This window comes from Centruroides sculpturatus, unplaced genomic scaffold (assembly GCF_000671375.1).
Source record: "Centruroides sculpturatus isolate CEXI.00-Female unplaced genomic scaffold, Cexi_2.0 scaffold582, whole genome shotgun sequence".
In the NCBI taxonomy this organism is placed as follows: Eukaryota; Metazoa; Arthropoda; class Arachnida; order Scorpiones; family Buthidae; genus Centruroides; species Centruroides sculpturatus.
The window spans coordinates 173,018-196,358 of NW_019384742.1; the positions used below are offsets into that span (position 1 = coordinate 173,018).

The 23,341-nt window shown below is 25.5% G+C and overlaps 1 protein-coding gene across 1 annotated transcript in view; it reads right to left on the reverse strand.

The window, feature by feature from the left end:
- Positions 1-23,341, reverse strand: part of LOC111628402 (cartilage oligomeric matrix protein-like) — a 123,877-nt gene that overhangs the window by 27,658 nt on the left and 72,878 nt on the right. The window contains exon 4 of the mRNA XM_023372176.1: positions 958-1,093. Within this exon, the coding sequence (XP_023227944.1) occupies positions 958-1,093 (136 nt within the window). The remainder of the gene's footprint in view (positions 1-957; positions 1,094-23,341) is intronic.

Below are 23,341 nucleotides of genomic sequence, written 5' to 3' on the forward strand. Positions count from 1 at the left end.
TTTTTTTTGTTATTTTTTTATTATTATTAATAATTGTCATTTACTGGAAAATTTATCTTTTTAGAGATAAAGTTGTCTTTTATTTAACTTTTTGTAGAAAAAAAAATTGTCTTTTTTGAAACAGACAAATTTTAAGTTATATTTTATCTGTTGAAACTGAAATCTGTACTTTTTTAGATAAGAAAAGTAAAAAAAAAAATTAACTTTCAGTTTCAATTTTCGTTTTATCTAAAAGCATAAAAATAAAAGTTTATCTTAAAAAAAACAATTTACATTTTTAAAAAGTAAGTTTTAAAATTTTTAATGCATAAAAATGAAAATTTATATATAAAACTGCTCGACTGCTCGACTGCTTTAACGTATAAATATTAAAGATATATATATTTTTTCGAATAAAATATATTTTTTATTCAATTTTACATTAAATAAAATAAATAAAATGTAAATATTAAATACAAAAATCGAAAAATTAAATTTTAAAAATTTACATTCAAAAAATTAGTATTAAATTGTTTACAATATACTGCACTATGGAATTATTTTTAACAAATAAAATATACCCTCTTTCCAATTAAAATATTAATTTTAATTAGTAGTTTATTTAAAAAAGTTGAAATAAAGTATAAACACGTAAAGATAAAATGCAAAATATAAATCAAAAATAATTTTGGAAGCAAAATTTAAGGGCAAAATATAAAAAAAAGAGATGATAATTTTGTACGGCTGTTAAAATTTGTCACGGTAATAAAACTAAATCTCGATCAAGTAAAACACTTGCAACTAAGAAAATGACCACTTATAGTGGCAAAAGCGGTAAGTAGTCATATAATAAATCATGGTAAATAAACAACAGTGGAAGCATCATCGGTGATCTATACACCCCTATTAAGTTAATTAAGTGCAAAAATCTTTATTATACCATAGTATTTAGGTATTTTTAGATGGAGATAGTTGTACCTTTTCCATTAAAATAAATCTCTCCAGTCGGTTGTATGGAATGTGGAGCATCACCAGGAGGACATCCTGCTTCTTCTAAGGCTCTCTGGAGACTTGCATTAACGTAGACAGCCGCACTTATCTTCTTATCTCGTTCCTAATGATGCATAAAAATGAAAATGTAATTTTAAAATATGAAAATGTTTTCTCGATATTTTGTTTCTTCTTCTAGCTACTACTAATGGATACACTTTTCTACATTTGTAACGTTTATAATTTCTTCCCAGACGTCTATGGATGATGAGAATGTAAAAAAAAAAGTGCATTTGTAATGCCTTTTTTTTAAAGTTTTAAAATAAAGAAAAGAGTAAGATAAAAAGGAAATAATTTAATTTTCATGCTTGCTTTTAATAATTTAAAACACCTTTTTAAATATTTATTTTTTTTATCCCCATAATGTATCTTACGTGTATTGTACTTAAAATTGTCGTAAAAAATTATAAGTTACTATAAACAATATTTATAGTGTGTAGTGTTTATATCTATATATAATATAAATTACAAATTTTTATTTAATTAAATTTAGAAAAAGCAATTATTATTTTCTTACAAAAATAATAAAATATAAGAAATATAAAAATAATTCTTGCTCGTTTATATTTATTTTATGCTGTCGAGTTATATTTTTTTATATTCTTAAATTATAAGTAACAAGTTATTAAATCATAAAACAAAACAAAAATTACAAATAATCCACAAAATTAACGAAATAGATTTAAAGAATTATTTAGTTTTGTATTTTAAACAAAAAAAGGGGGGGTTATTGTGACTTCGTCACAATGCTGGGATACAATTTTAAACCACATTTTAATTTTTGAAAAATCCAGGACAGAATTGCATAACTTAACCGGCAAAAAATTTAAAATTGTGTATTGTGACATCTATTATTATATTTTATTTTAAAATTTGTTATATTCTTAATTATTATAAAATGCCAAAGACCTTAATTTTGATGATAGAAATGAGTAGATATGAAACGTGTCCCTTCTATCTCCCCATCCCCTCGGCCTTTAACTACCAAACTTTACTAGCATCAATGTCACTTTTAAACAAGCTATCATGCCAAATTTCAGGAAATTTCGACAATAAGAACAGGAATTATTAAGCTTTGAAGTGGGTGAATAAAATCGTGCTCCCATCCACAGACAGAAAAAGCACCCAACTTTTTTGGTACTTCTCGACATTTCAAGGACCCTTGACTCCCAAAATGTAGAGATCTTGAGGTCAATTTTGACCGATTGCCACACTTTTCCTCTTATATATAAAACAGATGGAAAAGTAAAAATTACGTGACTTCCTATCCCGACCAGAAGTTTGTATATAGTTAATCGGGGCTTCCGATATCTCCATATCTGGTCTCGATTTTCATCTATTGTATATAGCACCGTTCTCAGACGGATCAGTCAAATGGGCAGAAGGAAAACAGGATAGACACACAGACGGACACAAATTTATGTCTTCAATTTGAAAGTTGTAGCCAAATTTACAAGTAAAAATTAAACTCTCAATTGTCTTAACCATTCGAATTATCACTTTTTGATATTTTAAAGTATATTTGGAAACTTGTAAGGAAAATAGTTTAAAAATTGTATTTCTAGAAGAAGCAGAAAGGATTAAAAAACTAATTAAAACTAGACATAAAGTACAAGAGACGGTCATTGTCTTAACGATGTCTTAAGTTACCTTACAGATATTAATAGACTCATAAACAATTTCAGGACTCATAAGCCAATAATAACTTTTACGTTTATTATTAAATAACGCAGTGGATTATTTACTTTATAATTGTGGAAAAATAGGAGATTAAAAGATAATTTTATCGAGTTTCGAAGAATCTTTAAAGGATTTTTATAATGGAAGCGAATAAAAAAAAAATATACTCATAAAGGTAAATGATACTCTTTAAACATTTTGTTAGAATAAGTTATAAAAATTACTTTTAATTAATTTGATAACTCACAAAAGTAATTTAAAGCATGATAATCGAAAGTAGAATAGTTTGTAATTAATCTCATCAAGTTGGAAATTTATAACTCATTAATCTTATTTGTATTATTCGATGTCAGTTAGACTTTACATCAAAGTGAATCAACTCCAACTTTTAATAATTAACTAAGGATGATCGGGAGTTTAATAGTTGTAATTTCCTGTTAATAATTGGATTTTGTTAAATATTTTGTTATGAATTAAATATATATATATTTGTCGATTAAATATTTTATACCTTATTTATNATAAATCTAAAGTTACGATAGTAACAGAAAGGTCGTCAATTCTCGCAGAAGCAAGAATTGTTGCGATAGTAACATTAACGTCTCTTTACAATTTATTACTTTAAAAACGTTATTTGTTAACAAAGAATTGTAAAAATTTAAAGAACTATTTATTCTTTTCGACTTTTTAATAAAACTTCAAACTTTTATAACAATAAAAATAAATATTTACATTTTCAAAACGTAACAATTTGCTTTACAAATATTTGCTCTTTGTAATGATTAGGAATAATAAAAAAAATTTAAATTCATTTCAAAACTTTTTCATTTAAAAGATTTTCAAAACTTTCATTTTAAAGATATTTTCTTTTTATAAGTGCCATTATCTTAAATGAATGCATATTTTTATTTATATAATAGAACGCTATGTAACTTTATTAGTATAGAAGTATCAATAGTTATCAGCATACTTATTTTTTGTAGTAGAAGGAAAAATAATTTTTTTAAAAATCAATATTTTATGCAAATTAATTTACATATTTTATACAAATATATAAATTATTTATGTTCTTGTTACTATTTTTATGACGTTTGAAAACTCGTAATGAATGTTTCTTATCTTAATAACTATTTTTTACTTTCTAAAAGCACAAAAAATAATAATTATTCTTAAATTTAAAAAATCAAAACATGATATTTTAAACTTAAATTTTAATATATTTTAAACTAAGGAATTTTTTTTACTAATTAAAAAAATAATTTGTAAAAAATTGACGTATTTTTTTAATAAAAATTAGAAAAGAAATAGCCATCAATTTTAAATAATGATAATTTGTAGGAAGTAATGATGTAACATAAGAAAAATTAATTTAGATGAGACAAGTTAGAACATTTCTTTCACGTATTTTATTGTAAATAATGTGCATGTAAATGTCATAGTAATTTACTGCATACCTTATACTGATTATGAGTATTGTTACTTTAGAAATTCATTGTGGAAATGTTGCTCTTTTCTTTATATTTTTTTTCCTGCTTTTATCCACTAATGTGGAAGAAAATATCTCAGAATTCCAACCACGCTTCCTTTTCTGACATCCTGACTAACAGCTAAGTAACATAACGCCTTCTACATCACTGCCATGAGGTCTCCTGCAGCTGACAATATCCTCAAGCTATCCTATATAGATTGAGGTATAGGGAGACTCTCTCCTTCAACATAACAACATATTCATAAATCATCGATTTTAGTATTAATGTAGCATATTGTACGTATAATAGAGGTTAAATGAGGGAAACTTTCTTTAGTATCTTCCATAAAAATCTTACATATAATACATATTTTACTAAGAATATCAAAGGCAATTTTTTGAAGGTTTCTTTCGGATTTTTTAGATATATATATTTTTTCTTTATAGAGAGTACTTGAAAGATTCTTAGTTGGAATTCCTATTTGATGCTAGAGATCCGGAAATTTAACCACTCATAGACGTTTAAGTTCCTCTTAAGTGGTGATTCTTTTCAAAAAATCTTACGATGTATTGTATTGTTGGATTGATACTTTATTTTAATGATTTTTTATTTCAGATTAAAAAATTATTCATTTTAGAATGTTAAATTACTTTTTTTCGTCATAAAAATAAATTTATTATTAAAAATTATTTAATAAATATAAAGTAAAATATCGTATTTCATGAATAATATACACTTAAAGTATAGCTGAATTTATAAATTAGATGATACATTTTCTTTATAAAGTATATAATTCTGTTAAAAATTTTTATTTTAGAGGATTTTTTAAAATAATTATGCATTTCGAATGCCTGAAAAAAAAATAGAAAGCATCGAAATAATTAAGATATAAGTAAAAAAAATTATAAAATTTAATAAGTTTTGGTGAAGTATTTACTACTAAAAGTTACTTACAAATAATTTTAAAAATTTAATTATTAATTCGTTCATTTTTAATAGTAAATACAGATAAAATTTACTAATAATCTAAAGCCTGTAACAAATACAGTACCAGTAAAAATTACTATAAGACACAATGAAAATACCACTAGCGAAATAAATAAATAAAAATTGATCCTCCATTTGTTCTACTTACAATAATAAACGTATGATTTAGTAGAGATTTTATGTTTGTTATAAGTTATACTTTCTGTTATTATTTTACAAAAATAAAACTATCAAACGGTATTATTTACTTTTCTATAAAATGATACAGTATTGTAAGATGTTATTCTAGTAATTTTATCGATATTTTAGAGAAAGAAAAATAAAAATTAAATATCTTAAATTTCACTGTAAAAATTCTTTAGCCAAATAATAAAATAAATAAAAAACATAATTAATTTTTTTAAAAAAAAGGAAAATAATTTAACTTTATTTGGTTAAATAAATTACATTCGACTTCAAAATAAAACTAAAATGATTTACTGAACAGCGATCATTTTACAAGTTAACGGAAATAAAGATTTTTATTGTATTTTTACAAATATCGAAAATTCAATAAGTTCAATAGACATATAAAAGAAAAAATAAAATAATAAATAAAAGAAGAAAAAGTCTACAAGCGTATAATTTGTTGGAAAACAAATGTCGCTTATTATTTTTGCTTGTGATTTAGTCATAAAAATAAAAAGTTCGTAAACAGGTAAGTATAATACAATCTGTCTTTCTGTTAGAGATAGGAAGAAAAGGGAAGGAGGAAAAAAAAGAAATTGAATTCAGATGGCGAGAATCAAAAGAAGATTCAATTAGGTACAGACGTGGTCAGAGAAATAAGTAGATTTGATTAAGGTTGCCAAATGCCTTATATAAAAGTCTTTCAAAATACACACTATCAACTTGATTTATTTTATATTGTATTTATATATATTAATTCGATGGAAATATATAATCATAAATGAAAAAGAGAGGGAGTTCAAGTGTCAAGATAAACAGAAGAAAATAATTTGCGAAATTTTCAATTGTTTCGATTATTACATTTTTGTTTTTGTGAAATAAAATACAATTACTTATTTTTTTATTATTTTATTTCAAGTAAAAGAAATAAATTTCGATATTTTGTTTTTTAATTTTTTTTTGAAAAATTGAAAAAAATCGATTTTACATTTTATTAAAAATTCAAAAAGTATTGTGCATTTTATTAAATTGTTATTTATTAAAATTTACAATACAAAGTGAAGACAATTGTTTTTCATAAAATTTAAATTATTTTAAGTTCAAAGAAAAAAAATTAAAATTAGTTTTTTTAAATTATATTTTAGAAAAAAAAGCTTTATTAAATGAAATTATTTTTTACTAATTTTTAGAATAAAAAAATATATTTAATTTAATAAAAATTTAAAGCGATTTATTAAAATGTCAGAAATAAAAATTTTGTATTCAAAAAATTCAATTTAGAAACGTCACAAAAAGAAAATTGTTTAAAATATATTAATTTATGTCGTAATTATTGAGTTTCTTTGATGAAATTTAAAAATTACATAATTTAAAAATTAAAATGACATTTTAAAAAAATATAAAATTACCTAGAATTATTATTTTTAAAAACAAAAATTAATTACTCAGTTTATATAAAAATAGTAATATATTTTTTATTTTTTACGTTTTATTACAGAATAAATTATTTATTTATATTTTAATTATTTTATTAAAATTATTAATTAAAGAAAGAAATTAAACTGGCTATTGTTTATTTTCATTATTTTAAAAATTCAGTTTAAAATTAGTTAATGTTTTATATATTTAAAACATTTCTTTTAAAATTTTATTAACGAAATGCATTTTATTTATTTATTATTATTTTTTAATTTAAATTAATTACATGTCATTTAATTTATTTTTTAAAATGTTATACAATTTACTAAAGGATTAAAAAGTCATTAAAGTGTTTATTAAGTTAAAGTATTTAAAGTTTAACTTAAAATAAATAAATAAAACATTTAGCAAATCCCAAATCAAATGTTTGTAAATAATGAAAATTTATGATAGCTTCCATATCAACATTCTTAATGATTTTACAAGATATTTTATGCAAGAAAAAATTTTTTATTTATACATTTTAAGTAAAAATAAAATTAATAATTAATTAATGTTATTTTTTTTATTATACATAATAACATTAATTAATTATTAACTTCATTTTTATCCTCTTTGGAGTAAAATAATCTGATAAAGAAGATTGATAACTGAGTCAAAAAATAAATAATTGAAAAAGAAGCCATTTTGATAGAACGTAAAATTTAATTATATATTAAAAAAATACTATATATATATATAATTTATTATAAGTTTTTATAGCATAAAATTTAATAAAATTATTTGAAATTTAAAGTGTAAATTCTATTGAATAAAATGCAATAGAGAATAAAAAATAAACGAGCAAAAATTATTGTAAGGTCGTCAATTTTTAATTAATTTCATCTAAAATATATGCTCTCGATTTCGGTGGTGCCCCTGTACGTGATACTTTTCCCGATAACAATAGAGTCGTGCTGGTCATCTATCGAACTGTGTTCGGGAGGAAATTTTGAATTGAAATAACATATTTTTGATTAGATCGGAAATTCGAATATAGTTAACAGGATCCTCCTATCCTTAAGCTCTCCATTTCTGGTCTCGATTTTCATCTATCTAATTCCCTTCTCGAGATTAAGAAATGACAGACAGATAGACGGATACCATTGGGAATTTATAAGTCTAAAATTTTCAAATTGCAAGCCAGATATACAACGTACTTTGTAAAACAGAATTATTTATTATAAATAATTTTAAAATCTTTATATTAAAATAAAATTTACTTACTTCTACACATCTCGCACCTCTCAAGGGTTTCTCTTAAATATTTTGTCTCTCTTATCTAAAATTTAATCGAAATCATTAATTCATTAAGAACAGTCGAATATATTCTAAAATTATTTTGAAAAAAAATTAAATATAAATAAGGAAAAAATATCTTTTGAATTTTAAATAATCCAGAAACTCAATTTTTATTTAAATTTCTTTTTTCAATTTATTTAACATACGCAGCGATTTTTTTTTGTAGAAAAAGTCATTACCTTTTCTTAGAAAGATAATATCCAAATGAAGTGAAATTTACTTTAAATCGTATTTATGATGCTAGACACGTATTGGATGCCATATAACGAATAGTTTGAATGGAAGTCCAATAAAATTCTATCAAATAAATATTTAAATGTTTAAATTTATAAAAAAAAAGAAAGTGAATACCTGCAAATCCATGTTTTTTCTCAATTCTTTTAGAGCCGATGTTAAATCCTCCAGAGCTCTGATAAACATTTGCTGGTCTGAAAAATAAATTGGATAAACAGTTATGTATATATTTTATTTTAATAATTATTTTATTTTATTGTTTAACACGTTTTAAACTCAAATATTTTCAATTTAACAACTGTATAAAATTATATTTTCAAGTTTGATCCAAGCGTAAGATGGGAAAAATTTATTTATGGAAAACAAATTTCATTGTAAAAATAAATAAAAATATGTTGTTATAAGTAAAATATCTTCAAATTATTCAAACTTATTGTTAAAATGAAAGTAAAAAAATATTTTTTTTTACTTTTTTTTAACTTTCTTACTGTTTGATTCAAAGAAATATATTCTAAAAATTTTCAAAATGGCATCAAATATTTGATGCATTAATAAATGTTAAGTTATCAAAATTCCAAAAGAAACTGTACAGATTCTACAGTTTTTATAATATAAATAAATAAAAAAAGATTTCGCGTATATTTTTCTTAAACTATACATCCATCTTCTTAAGACTTTGTAGCATAAACACAAATTCTTTTTTCTAACCACTATTGAAAATTCGATATAATGTTTTATTCTTTACTTTAAAAGAGAGAAAAAAAATTAAATTTTCTATATCCAATATAAAAATTCATCCGCAAAAATGTGCAAAAAAGTTTNATTAATAGACTCATAAACAATTTCAGGACTCATAAGCCAATAATAACTTTTACGTTTATTATTAAATAACGCAGTGGATTATTTACTTTATAATTGTGGAAAAATAGGAGATTAAAAGATAATTTTATCGAGTTTCGAAGAATCTTTAAAGGATTTTTATAATGGAAGCGAATAAAAAAAAAATATATACTCATAAAGGTAAATGATACTCTTTAAACATTTTGTTAGAATAAGTTATAAAAATTACTTTTAATTAATTTGATAACTCACAAAAGTAATTTAAAGCATGATAATCGAAAGTAGAATAGTTTGTAATTAATCTCATCAAGTTGGAAATTTATAACTCATTAATCTTATTTGTATTATTCGATGTCAGTTAGACTTTACATCAAAGTGAATCAACTCCAACTTTTAATAATTAACTAAGGATGATCGGGAGTTTAATAGTTGTAATTTCCTGTTAATAATTGGATTTTGTTAAATATTTTGTTATGAATTAAATATATATATATTTGTCGATTAAATATTTTATACCTTATTTATTTATTCCTTCACCACTTTTTAAAGTTTGGTATCTTAAATTTATTCCTTTAATTAATATACGAGTTACTTTGTTAACCGAGATTTTAAAATTTTCAATTAACTCGGTTAACTGATTTTTGAGACTCTATACAACGAAAATATATCTTTAAAAAATTAATTTAAAATCATAAATCTCTCTTTTCGAGTTTCAAATTACAGTCGACCCCCTATAACACTGTTGATAATTCCGTTTTATATGAATTCCGTGTTGTACGAATCACTTAGATTTTACAAATACGTGACCGGGCTGTGAACGTCTCACGTATTTGTAAAATCTAAGTGACTCGTATAACATGGAATTCATATAAAACGGAATTATCAACAGTGTTATAGGGGGTCGACTGGTACAAAATTTCAAATGAATTTATTAATAATTTAAATTGGAATTTTAAATTTAAAAAAAATAAATTTCATTTATTTACAGAGTAGTATTTATATATGGTAAAAATCATACAAAATTTTTAAAATTAATCATATATAAAAATATATTTTGATTGACATTTTATCAAATTAGTTAATTTTAAAGTATTATTAAGGACTTAACGTATGTATAATGAATATTGAAACAAGTATAAAGTGCATTTATACATAAAATTTTCTAGTTTAAGTAATAATCTATTATTAAAAATTAGAAAAAAAAATCCAGCAATGAGTTGCTTAACTTTCCTGGAACGAGTTAAAATTGTGTATGACTCCATCCGTTACGAGATTTTATTAAAAATAACTTTTATATTATTAATTATTATAAAATGGCAAAAAGCTTAATTTTGAAGGTGGAGACGGGTTTTATAAAGATTTATACATGCTAATAACGAGTAAAATCTTCATTATATCGAGATACACGTGACCCTCCTCTATTTTTCCACCCCTCGACCTTTAACCATCGACATTTAATAGCATCAATGCTTATAATACGCAAACCTCACTGCAAAATTTAAGAAATTTTGGACAAAAGGCACAGGGTTATTAAATTAAGCTTCAAATTGGGTGAACAAAATCGTGCCCCCCCACATACAAGCATACAAACAGAAAAAAATCCAATTTTTTTTTTGCATTTCTCGACGTTTCAACATCCTCTGAGTAAAAAAAAATGTAGAAATATTGAAGATTGACTTTTTAAAAAAAATCAAATTTTTTTTTCAAAGAAAATATTAAATATTCCTTATGTGAAAGCTGAAATTCTTTAAGTAATTAGCAGTTTCGAGTGTATTTTATAGTTCTAATTAGCGATATCCTTAATAATTCCCAACGGAACAACACTAATGACTCTTAGTTACAGATGTTAAATTTCATTTTTTTTTTTTTTGTAATTTTACACTTTCCGTAATACTACAAAAACAGATTTATTAATTTACATCCAATCTTAATTTGCTACATTGTTAATTTATTTAATTTTAATTTATACAGACAGACATACAAACAAACCATTTAATATCATTTAAAAGTTTCTACGGTTGATATTTGTAGTAGTAAGAGTGAAATTTAATTCATCTAATGTTGGAAAAAAAGAGTTAGTATCTAAAACAATGTTACCAATGCAGAAAAATCGAAAAATGTTAAAAATCGATATTGAAAAATCAAAATCGAAGAATCGATATCGAAAATCAAAGTGTTAATATTAAAAACAACAACAAAAAAAAGGTTGAATGTTGACGTTGAAAAACAGGAGTTGCCGAGTTACAGTGTAAAGCGAGAATTGGAAAATTAATAATAAAAGGTGAAGAGATGCAAATTAAAACGAATGAAAAATTAATGTTGAAAAGTAGAAGATGAAAAATCAAGAAATAATAATGCTCTTCATCTCAAATTAGTAGTGGCTTGCCCCTATATATCATACTTTTCTTTTAACAATAGAGTCATGCTAGTCATCTATTAACTGCTTTCAAGGGAAAGTTTTGAATTGAAATCACGTAATTGTCTGTTCAATTCCGAAGTTTTTATATAGTTAATCAGGGTCTCCTGTCCCTATGGTTTTCACATCTGGTCACGACTTTAATCTTTCTAACTCCGTTCTCGAGATCGAGAAAAGACAGACGGACGGACGGACGACAGTGAAAATTTAAAGATCTATAATTTTTTCAAATTGCAGTCCGAAAACTTAATGTTAAAAAAAAGACAAAAACCAGAATATTACGTTGAAAAAATGAGAAAGAGTTGAGAAAAATGAGGTGATAACCAAAAGAATTTAACAGATTGAAGTTCAAAATAAAGAGGAACCACGGCCGATGTAGTTAAGGTGTCAGCCTACTGCTCTGAAGGATCGAATTTGAGTCCATTTTAGATATGTCTGGCCTTGGTCCATCACTATTTGATCGTTGCATTGTGGGTCTGGCCTAACCTATGATGAGTATAATTAAAAAGGCCCTCTTATGCCACTATTCACTTCCTATCAAGAGAGTTTGAAGTTAACCAATAAGCATTTACGTACTAAAGTAAAGGGGATTGTAATTGGTTAAATTTTAACTCTTGATACTTGAAATAAATGAGAATAAAGAGTTAAAACAATGAAAAAAAATCAAGAACAGAAATACAATGCTGTAAACTAAGAAGAAGAAATGAGAAAAAATTGATGTTAAAGACTGGTGAAGCTGGTCACGTTTTATTGTTAAAAAAAAGTCGAGATTTTACAATGGAGGGTCGACTTTTACAAGAATAAAAACAAAGATAAATAGTGGCAATTTTGGTTTAGTTGTAATTTTTACTTCTTGAAAACAGTGTAAAATAACGATCACATTAAAAAATATAGATGTATATTTACTGTATAATAAAACACCGAGAAATCACATTAAAATACATGTAATAAAACGTAATTTGAGTGATTTTTTTTTAAAAAAGGCAATGATATTAAACTACAAATAAGATGTAATGAAAGAGTTTGTAAGAGATAATCTTATTGAGTAATAAAATCTATTTTATTATTTTTATTTACTCAGTTATGGTTAAGAAAAGAAAAAGAAGTAAAGAAATTCAACAGAGCGTTACTTTTTTATTTGAAAATTGTTGCTCATTTGTATAAAAGTAAATCGTAAATGATAAATGAGTTGTAACAGAATCCGCATGATATAAATTTACTAATAACTTTAGTAATTTATTATTACAAAATGAAAAGAAGAATTGCGATTAAAGTAATGAACTGTGACATCATTTGAAAGATATACATTATACAAATTTATTTGAAAAATATCTTTTTTAAAATAAATTACAAAAACTTTTTAAATTAAATTAAAAATTTGGTGTAGTTTTTCTGGTGATTATATTTTGAAAATGAACTACGTTGCTCTCGTGTAGAATATGCTTCTGTTTGATAAAAATCTTAATAACTTCCGTTTCCGGTTTTAAATTGTTTTGAAATTTCGTAAGTAGTTCCATATGAAAGTAATGAATTTATGTTGTAAAAATTGTTTATCTTCGTTAAACCGTTTTTTAGTTATCGTAAAAAACGTATGAATGTATAAATCGTCTAGTAATTGTTTAAAACATTTTCAATGCTTCTAAGAACACATTTTTCAAAAAAAAAAAATCTAGAAAATGTTTCGACTGTACTCTTCTACAGTCGTCAAAATATAATAAAACCATTTTTTTAGAAGAATTATTTTTATATTTGCTTAAAAGATGGTTTCATTCTTGAGCTATGCATAAAAATTCTAAAGGCTCAAGAATAAAGCTGTGCAGAAATAAAACTACGTTTTACCTTCCCTGGAATATGTGTAGCCAAGCTAGACAGGGAGATTTTGGGTATTCTATATTGGGTCACATTATTCTATGGCAAGCTCTTACTTAAAGAACTTGTTAAAGAGAAAGAATAATGTATTTTTCATGTAACACTTGATTACACTGTTATCGTTGGTCAGTAATTATACATAAACACATCCGTAGTATCGAAGTATGCTTTATGAAAGTGTTATTTTCTCTTATGTTCCTACACCCACCCTCTTCTCAGTTATTACACTATCTTCTATTACACTATCTCCTCAACTCTCTTCCAAGGGCCAAATTGAGTAGTGTCCAATGTTTTGTAAATTTTTTGAGGTTAACAAACTCAATTCTCGTTTAAACTTTTGTTATCTGTAACGAAAGTTATCGTATCACTCTATACACAAAAAACAATATTATGTTGTAATGAGACGTACGTAAGATTTTTATAGTTAGTTATAGGTCCACAAAACACAAAATACATCTATACACTCGCGTAACTACCTTAACACGAGATCCAAATCCAGTTTCTTTTGCTCACTTTACGAGATTTACGCCGCGTAAATCTCGAATATGTAATGTAAACACCACACCAGATAGTTAAACCAATAGGGAATATTCATACATCACAAGATTTCTTAAAAACTTAGAAAAATTCCTCACTTATTCTTTTAAAAAATATTTTAAAATTTCGTATTTCTATCAAATGGGACCAGAAATAAAATGACTTTTAAATAAATTATTAGAGAGAGTAATTTTATTAAAATGAGACTACTTCTAGAAAACGAACGGTTTGAAAGTATTCGAGCTCACAATTCTTGTCTAGAATATCTCATTAAATCTAGAATAAGGTTACGAATAGCGGCGGTTCTAGCACGTTTACGAAATTAATGGCCAGTAAACACGTATAGAATAATGCAATTTAGTCAAAAAGAATAGTGAATATCAATGGAAAGACGATAACATTTTGACAATATTGCCAACATAAACACGAAGTAGCAATAGGTTTGGAGTATATCAAGGAGCAAAAACCCGTAACAAACTTTCAAAAAGCTAGCATTAAGGAAATTAACTTTCCTAAGACCATTTAGAAAGAATCCAAAAAGCAAATGGCTATAGTGATTTATCGAAATGCTTCATCTAAAGTAAGGAAAGTAACGTTTAAAGTCGAAGGGGGGAAATAAAATAAAATAATAAAATAAAATAAAGTCAAATGGGTAATAAGATCGGCCATCTGCTACCTTATGAGTGGAAAGGTGTAAATTATTTGGGACTAGTCAAAGAGTTAAAACTGGAAATTTCTTAATTGGAACAATTTCCTTCGATTGTTATTTCCGTTTGATTTTATTTTCAAACTTTTCTCGCCCGTTTCAATTTTAGATCTTTCTTTAATTAAATAAATGAAATAATCTTTTTATTATTTTTTTTAAATAAAATTTTAAATTATTTAAGACATTTACCGCACTTAAAAGAATGTTAATAAAGAAAAAAAAACAATTTGCTTTAAAAAAATATATATATATAAATTTATTATTTGATAATCATTAAATAAATATTTTAGATAAGCAATAGTTAATGATATCTCTTCTTTTGTATGAGATATTTAAGATATTGCCCAATTTTTCAATCATTAAATAAGCTATAAATAAAAGCTATTGCTTTTTTAATGATTGAAGCAATCATTAAATTAATTATTTATCAATTGAATCAATCATTAATGAAGTAATATTTTTAGATACTTTTTCTTTAATGACATTACTTCAATCTTCATTGTTTAATCTTTACATATTGTTTTTCTAAAGAAACAATTTGTAAAGATACGTCTTCCTTAGCACAAAAAAAGTAAAGATATTGCCTCTTTAGTGGAAAAAAAATCATGTGAAAGTATTGCTTCTTTAATTATATTGCTTCATTTTTAATTAAAGCAACATCATTAAAGACGAACTCTTTTATCCTTCCTCGTGTAGAATATGCTTCTGTTTGATAAAAATCTTAATAACTTCCGTTTCCGGTTTTAAATTGTTTTGAAATTTCGTAAGTAGTTCCATATGAAAGTAATGAATTTATGTTGTAAAAATTGTTTATCTTCGTTAAACCGTTTTTTAGTTATCGTAAAAAACGTATGAATGTATAAATCGTCTAGTAATTGTTTAANAGGGATCTTAATTAATTGAGGAATAAGCGTATTTTGTATACAAGTTCTTTCTCGATCAAGAAAATATCTCTAATCCAAAATCTGCGTTCGAATCTTCGACAAAATCTTCTAGCTAAATAAAGCAAGCCGCACAAAACAAAATTTGTAGACACGTGGATAGCGGTACTACAGTGGCTAGAATATATTTTAGCCACTGTAGCGGCACTGTCGATTTCGTTCGCCATCTTGAATACTGAACGCATGCGCCAAAATGTAAAGCGGATTGCCGCGTGGCGAAGATGCGTTTTCGACACCGCTTTTCCATGCCGCTCCGCATGTATGCATTTATTCCTCTTTTATTCCCCGCTCCTAGCGTATGTCCAAGCAGTAAGCTTCGGCCGGAAAAAACGGATCGTACGATCGCAGCATCGGAGAGAACAAACTGGATTAATATGGAGGCTTTTAGCTAAAAGCCTCCATATTAATCCAGGCATAAAATAGAATAGAATAAAATTAATTAGGTAATTATTAGAAATGAAAACATTTTCATGTTCTATTCCGATTACATGAAAGTAGTTAGCTTTACTTCTTCCTATTGTAAATGTATGCTAATTGTGAACTGTCACTCGACTTTGTAAGTATTCTTGATCTTTTTTTCCTTTGTCTCATCTATAAAAAGTGACAAGTTTCCTGCTGCCATGGATTTTAAATAACCTACTTGCACATGAACATTTTTGGATATATCGATAGACCATACAAAGAATTTTTACACACATTATTTTTTTTCGTAACCTAAAGGTGTTTCTTACAATCTTTAAGCTATTTTTTACAATATTTTATCTAGGAGTCCCCCCTTTACCTTATCAATCAAAACTCTTTTAGAAATTGTATTTTTAAAACTTGCGACATTAAAATTGTATAAAAGTATAACAATTCCTCTATCTTGGACCATTATGAAAGACATGTTAGCTTCTTTTATTACTTGTTTATAGTAGAACGACTAGGGCATTAAATTAAAGTCATGTTGCAGAAATATTTTGAGATTAACATCATTTCCCACATCCGTTTATCACCGCATTAAATGTATGTGATCCATAGTTTTCTGGTAATTACTTTTGAGAAAGAAAAGAAAAATAAAAAACGTTTTGTTACGCGTAACCGAGAAGAAATTGCTCTTTTGAGCCTTAAATTTCGCTTCCATTACGGCGAATTGTTGTTAAATTGAATTATAATATATAAAACTGATGTTCTATAATAAAAATAAAATGATTAAAAAAAATGGTTAAAAAGTTAACAATTTGTAAGAAAGAGGAAGGATTTCACTTTTTTACGTTATTCTTTATAAATTTTAAAAACTTGTAAACACTGAAATGCGGTTATTTCGAATTGAAATTCTAACAAATTGCAAAAAATTTTAATTAGAAACTTTTACAGATTTATAAAAATGCATTTGTTATAATTGTACTTGACGTCTATTCCCAAAATTCCCATAATTTTTCTATGCGATCTTTAATTATCCTTCGACAATTTTGTCACTTCTTCAGATTTGGTACACTGTTCCATTACTGGATTCTCTAGTCTTCACTCTCCCCAGAGTCCCGTAACCAGCTTTAGACATGGTCACTTTGGGCATCTGGTATACTTTCTTGCAACGTGGCATGACCTTTGTATTATCTTTGAATTTCGGGATTATTGTTGTTTTGGCTTTTCTTGTTCTTAGGTGTTGCATTCTCTGCTACCATTGGTCAGGAAACTACACGTATTTTTCTTTTTTGAGACTTTCTAACAGTTTCTCACTTTCCTCCTTCTGCTATAAACCCACTTCTTCCTCCTCTATTCCAATTCCATCTCTCCAATTTTCCAAGAACCAAGCAATTCGAGCATTGCTCTATCTAACGTAAAAATTTCAAATCTTGCATTTGTAATGGATTTACAGTCTTTCAGATGTCAATCTTTATAAATTATTTTTGCAACTTTATATTCATATACAAATTTCTTACACTATAAATCTTACGAATGTTGCAATTAAAACATTCTTTAAAAATTTATACTACTTTTGTATATAAATATGAATCTTGGATACACATTTTTTAAAAGTATAAATCCTTACAATTCTTTATAAATTATTAAAAATTGCCACCTTGATAAATCAGATTTTATATTTAAAAAAGCTAATTATAATATGTTTTTGGATTAAAAAAAAACAGCAATTTTAGTTTAGTAAGTGAAAAATCTGGATAGAGAAAAGGTCCTATTTCATGATAAGCTCGAGTTTTTGACGAGCTCGAAAAAGAAACCCTCAATGGGCCATGGACTTTGACAATTCTCTAAATCTTAAAGTATCTTTTCTATTTTCAGATAATTTCAATTCGAAAGAAAATAAGTAGAATAGAGAAATAGAAAGGATATGAAACAGGAAAGAAGAAAGAAGTTTTCTCTACTCTTCTCTCTTTGATCCTTTTGATATTCTCGAAGCACAAGACTTCCACTAACTGTTTATAAATTTTTAAATAAATATTCTTCTTGACCTTTTTCAATTTATATGTACTACTAGCCCATTTCTCTTTCTAATTTGTCGAAAATCTCTGATTAAAAGACTCAACCTTACATTAGAGAATTCGTAATGAGTACAAGAAAGCCATGTAATGACTCTCCTGATTTATATTTACATATTCATAAGAAAAGTAAAAATTTTTTTAAAAATTTTCATTTCATCCCGGAAATTTCTATTCGCTAACACACGTGTAACATCTAAATCCGAATATATAATTTTCTAGTCACGAAAAATAATAATGAATATTCAATAAGTGAAGCATTTAAAAACTTTCTGACTCCACCTTTTAAATTAGAAGGAAGTGATTTATTTTTCGAATACATTAACTTATAAAATTTTCTTGAACAATTTGTTAAATTATATTTTTAAAAAAGTATAACTTTTTTTTTATAAATTCCCAAGCTAAACTAACAAAAATCTGTTTAAAAAAGGATAATTTACGAGAAAATACTTCGCTATCTATCCATAGATTTTACTTAACTCTTGACTTTTGAGTTCAAACTTCTCATTTATCACAATAATTTTTGATAGAAAAAAAAGTATTATTTAAGATAAATAATATAACAAGCAAGTGGAATTTTCTCACTCAAGTTACAAAAGAACAGTTCCCTCTACTTGTATCCGGATCAAAAAGATTGATGCTGATAAACTTCCCACTTTATAACTTACAACTTCCTTTTTATAGTTATAATTTTATTTTTCCATTAGTTTTTAATTTCCTCCCCCCTCTTTTATAAATGCAAAATTCTGTTAGCAACGAATCAATGGAAACACGACCTATATAATAGGAAACATGACATTTGACTCGATAGGTCGATCAATTGTTGGATACATTAAAGCTGTAAATTAACTTAGAATGAAGTGGTGCGATTCGATTCAACGTAGCGAGTCATACATATTATTGACAAGCCAATTGAGTCTATTCTACTTGACTGACGGATAATGCTTTGTTCCGAACTGGAAGCAGATCGTTGAAGCGATTGTAATGTAATTTCTGACACGTTGGATAGTTTACTAATTGTTAACTACTTAATTTTTTGATTATTTTTCTCTGCACTTTAATTATAATCAATTTCTAAACACGTGATCATTAGAAATTCATCCATTACCTATTTTTTAAAAATATTATTTGATTACACTATTTAATTGTACCAGTTTCTAAACACGATTATTAAAAAGTAATCCATTTCCTATTATCACTCAATTACGTGTCAATTATAATCGATTTAAACACAATCAATTTCTTAATTTTTAAAAAGTATCAGTTACATTTTTAATTGTAATCAATTTCTAAACACGTGCTTATGAAAAATTAATCCATTTCGATTCAGTAAAATAACTATTGTTAAATTATTAATTCTAATTAAATGAAACTGATTATAATTAAGTGAAATTGAGTGATTTGGGTTGATATATTAGCGAATAAATTGTTAAATTATTAATCTCCAGATTGTTGACATTATCTGTTACATTTAATTATGATTCATTTATGAATTGAAATTAAAATTATCACATCAGACAAATATATAAATGTTATAAATATTTACTATTTAAATTTAATTAATTCTTTCCATTTAAATTTCTATAATTTTAAAAAAGAATTACGATAACTGATAAATAAATTAAGATTATCAATTTTTCTTAATTATAATTATTATATGGGCGCTTAATTGTCGTTAGTAAAGTTATTTTAATGTTTTTTTTGAATTAATTGCTATTATTTTAATAATAAAATTTAAGATGTTTTTTATTAATAGTAATTATTATAACAATTTTGTAATATTAATAAAAATATAAATTGCTTAATTTTTGCATAATAATCTAAATAATTGACAAATAAATAAAATTGTGATTATTACATTTTTATATTATTATTATTATTACAATTATTATGAGGATCTTAATTGTGTTTAGTAAAATTGTTTTAATGTTTATTAACTTTATTATTATTACTGTTATTATAAGGTTAAAAATATGCAATTTTGCTATAGAAAAAAATATCGTAAGCTCGTTAACGTACTCATTTAAAATAACATGTTATGACTTTAATGAACGAAAATATCACAAATTACGTTTATTTTAGTAAATAATTTCGAATTAAGTAGAAAAATCTGAGTATGAGGTAACATTTTATGTATTTTTAATGTTCAAAATCGTTGAAAGTAAATTGTAAAATTAGAAAATGAAGGTAAAAGTAACCGTAATCATGTTTAATTTTTTATTTAAATTTTATTATATTAATTCTAGACGATAGTAAAGTATCAATAATACGTTATTCGTCAGTTAAAGAGAAAATTACAAAACAATTTAATGATTTTTGACTTATCTCATTGTCAGGACGTTTGTCATTAAGAATGTCAAATGGAGAAGAATAATTAGAATGTAACAAATATCAGAACAATTAATCATAGTGTTATAATTTGAGATAATTGGGATTAAATTGCCTTCGAAATTAAATATTTCGAAGGTAATTTCAGTGCTCCGAAAGATATGGAGAAATTTTTCATTTCTCCATATCTTGTGGGAGGGTTGAAATTAAAAAAAGTGGTAGAAAATTAAGGAAAAAGTCGTCGTACATTAACATGATAAAAGATGTTTACTAAATAAAAATTCGTCTGTCTCTCACGCTTTATATCTACTATACATTTATTTTATCGAAATAGTGTACACTATTCCGTCAATTATGCGTTAGTTTACACATTCTCATTAATGTATATATATCGAAATGACGTCAAACTGACTTAAAAATGAACACTATTTTGACAAAACGAATGCACCTAAGATATAAAACGTGAAAGACAGACAAATTACGATTTAACAAACTCGCTTTAAGTGCAGTCGTTTTGTTAGAACTGTACACTTTCTAGTCACTTCAACACCATTCCTATATATTTTGATAATGGAGAAGTGTAAATTGAGATCAAATTGATTAAAAGTATACGCTATTCACCTCAAGATTAGTTTGCCAATTCACAATTTGTCTGTCTTTTACGCTTTTAGATCTAAAATTCATTTATTTTATCAGAACAATGTACACTGTTACGTTCATTCGACGTCATTTTACATCACCCCATTACAAAAAAAGCGTAGGAGTGACATCAAACTGGAGTAAAACTGTACACTACTCTGACAAAACGAATGTACCTCTAAAAAATTTAGGGTCTGTTCGTTCGAGTGGAATTTTGTGTACTTTTACGTCAGTTTGACGTCACTCTTTAGTTTTATAACGAGAAATTGTAAAGAATGATGTCACATTTACGCAAAACAGTTTCAACTAATAAAATAGATCCTTAGATAATATTTCATTTCTGCATATAATATAAACTATTTAAATTATTTTAGTATTATTTTGCTTTTATAATGCGTATCCTATTACGAGTGTCCCTTATAACAAGGTTCGTGACACTCATACGATCAGATATTACGTCGCGTGGCTTCGAAAGTATTAAATTTAAATATTTTAAATAAAACAGCATAAAATTAATTCTATTTTAAACACAAACTTATAAAATTTTCATGTTATATTGCGTTTAAACTTAATATTGACGTCAATTCAATTCAACGCGTCAGCGCATGCGACGAGAAGCGACGATGCGAAATGAAACTATAACTCAAAAAATATATATATATTATGCAAATATTAGTTGGAAAAATGTACGTTAAATCTCATTAAACAAGGTCTGTTATTTATTTTATATATTTGGCATTTATAATGGACGTGTAAAGCGTACTTTGAGGCGCAACGTCGCATGCAATTTGAGTGCATTAAAAACACATAAAAATATAAGAAAATAATTAAAAATATGTACTTTTATTATAATAAACACTCAAATTTTTGCTATTTTATTCAATTTTAAGCGTGATATTGCAATTTTTTATGTCCTTACGTAACAGTCGAGTTCATTGTATCGCTCGTAAACCTTGTATACAAAGACCACACGAAGAATACATTAATTATAATTCAAGATATAACCTTTTGAATTAATGAGAAATTTATATATGATCAAATAGGCAGAATAAGGATCAATTTTTGGCTTGGAAATCGTATGTGAAGTGTAAAGAATTAATTAATTTAAATGCATGATTAAGTTATGAAGTATGTAAGATACGTGATTATTCTACTTTAACGATTATATGAGTAAAACATAACGTAATAAAATAATTATTTGCATTTTAAAATCTTTTATGATATAAAATTAAACCTTTATTAGTGTATTTTCATAACTAAATTTTAAAAACAAGCCATAAAAAATAATTTATGAAATAAAGAAATTTGCGCTGAAATTCTTGTAAATTTTAATTCATTAAACAATAAAAAGTTTGTATTTAAATTTAAGTATTTTAGTACATTAGTTCCAAGTACGCTTCGTCTTCTACGCGCGACACTACACGAATAACTCGCGACAATCGCGAGTGCGCATTACATAAATTATCTCGCTCGTAAAATTAATAATACACATAAATCATTAATTTAAAGCAATTAGAATATTTATACACCTCTAGACAATCAATCAAACTAATAGATTCATGTATTTTCGAATAATAGGTAGAGCTCATCAGCGATTATCGCCAAGCGACGACGTAAAAACAGACTTTAAAAACATTTAAAAAATTTACTTTAAGAAATAATAATACTTATATTTGTTTTTATAACTACCGCAGATTAAAAAATATATACAGTAGAACCTCCATTATCCGGACCTCCATTATCCGGATTTTCGATTATCCGGATTGTTCAAAATAAACAAAAATTTTACGAATTTGCCGATTTGCTCTTGGCAAATTACGATACTGTTTATGTACGTGATGGAATGCATAACTTTATTTGTTTCAACAACGTCTCACCCAGCACAGTGGTCATAAACTCTTAAATATATTTTACGTAGTAATAAAAATATAACTTGACATTCGTATAATTTATATTCAAATTGCATCATTTCTATGACCAAGGGCGGCGTAAGGCATGGACGACGTGAGCCACCGCCTATGCCTCGCGTCTGAAGGGCCTCGCGCCTCGAAGGTTTATGCATTACTTAAAAGCCGCGAACGCGACTAAAAAATTTTACTCGTCATGAAACGATAAATAGTTTGTCAAATTTTTATTCATAAAAATGCAGTTTCAACTGCTTTTTATTTTATAAAATCCGTCTTCTTGCGCCACCAGAGGACCTTTTAAACAATAGGTAGTCTGTTAGTGTTAGTCAGTAGAGGTTCAAATTCAATACGAAC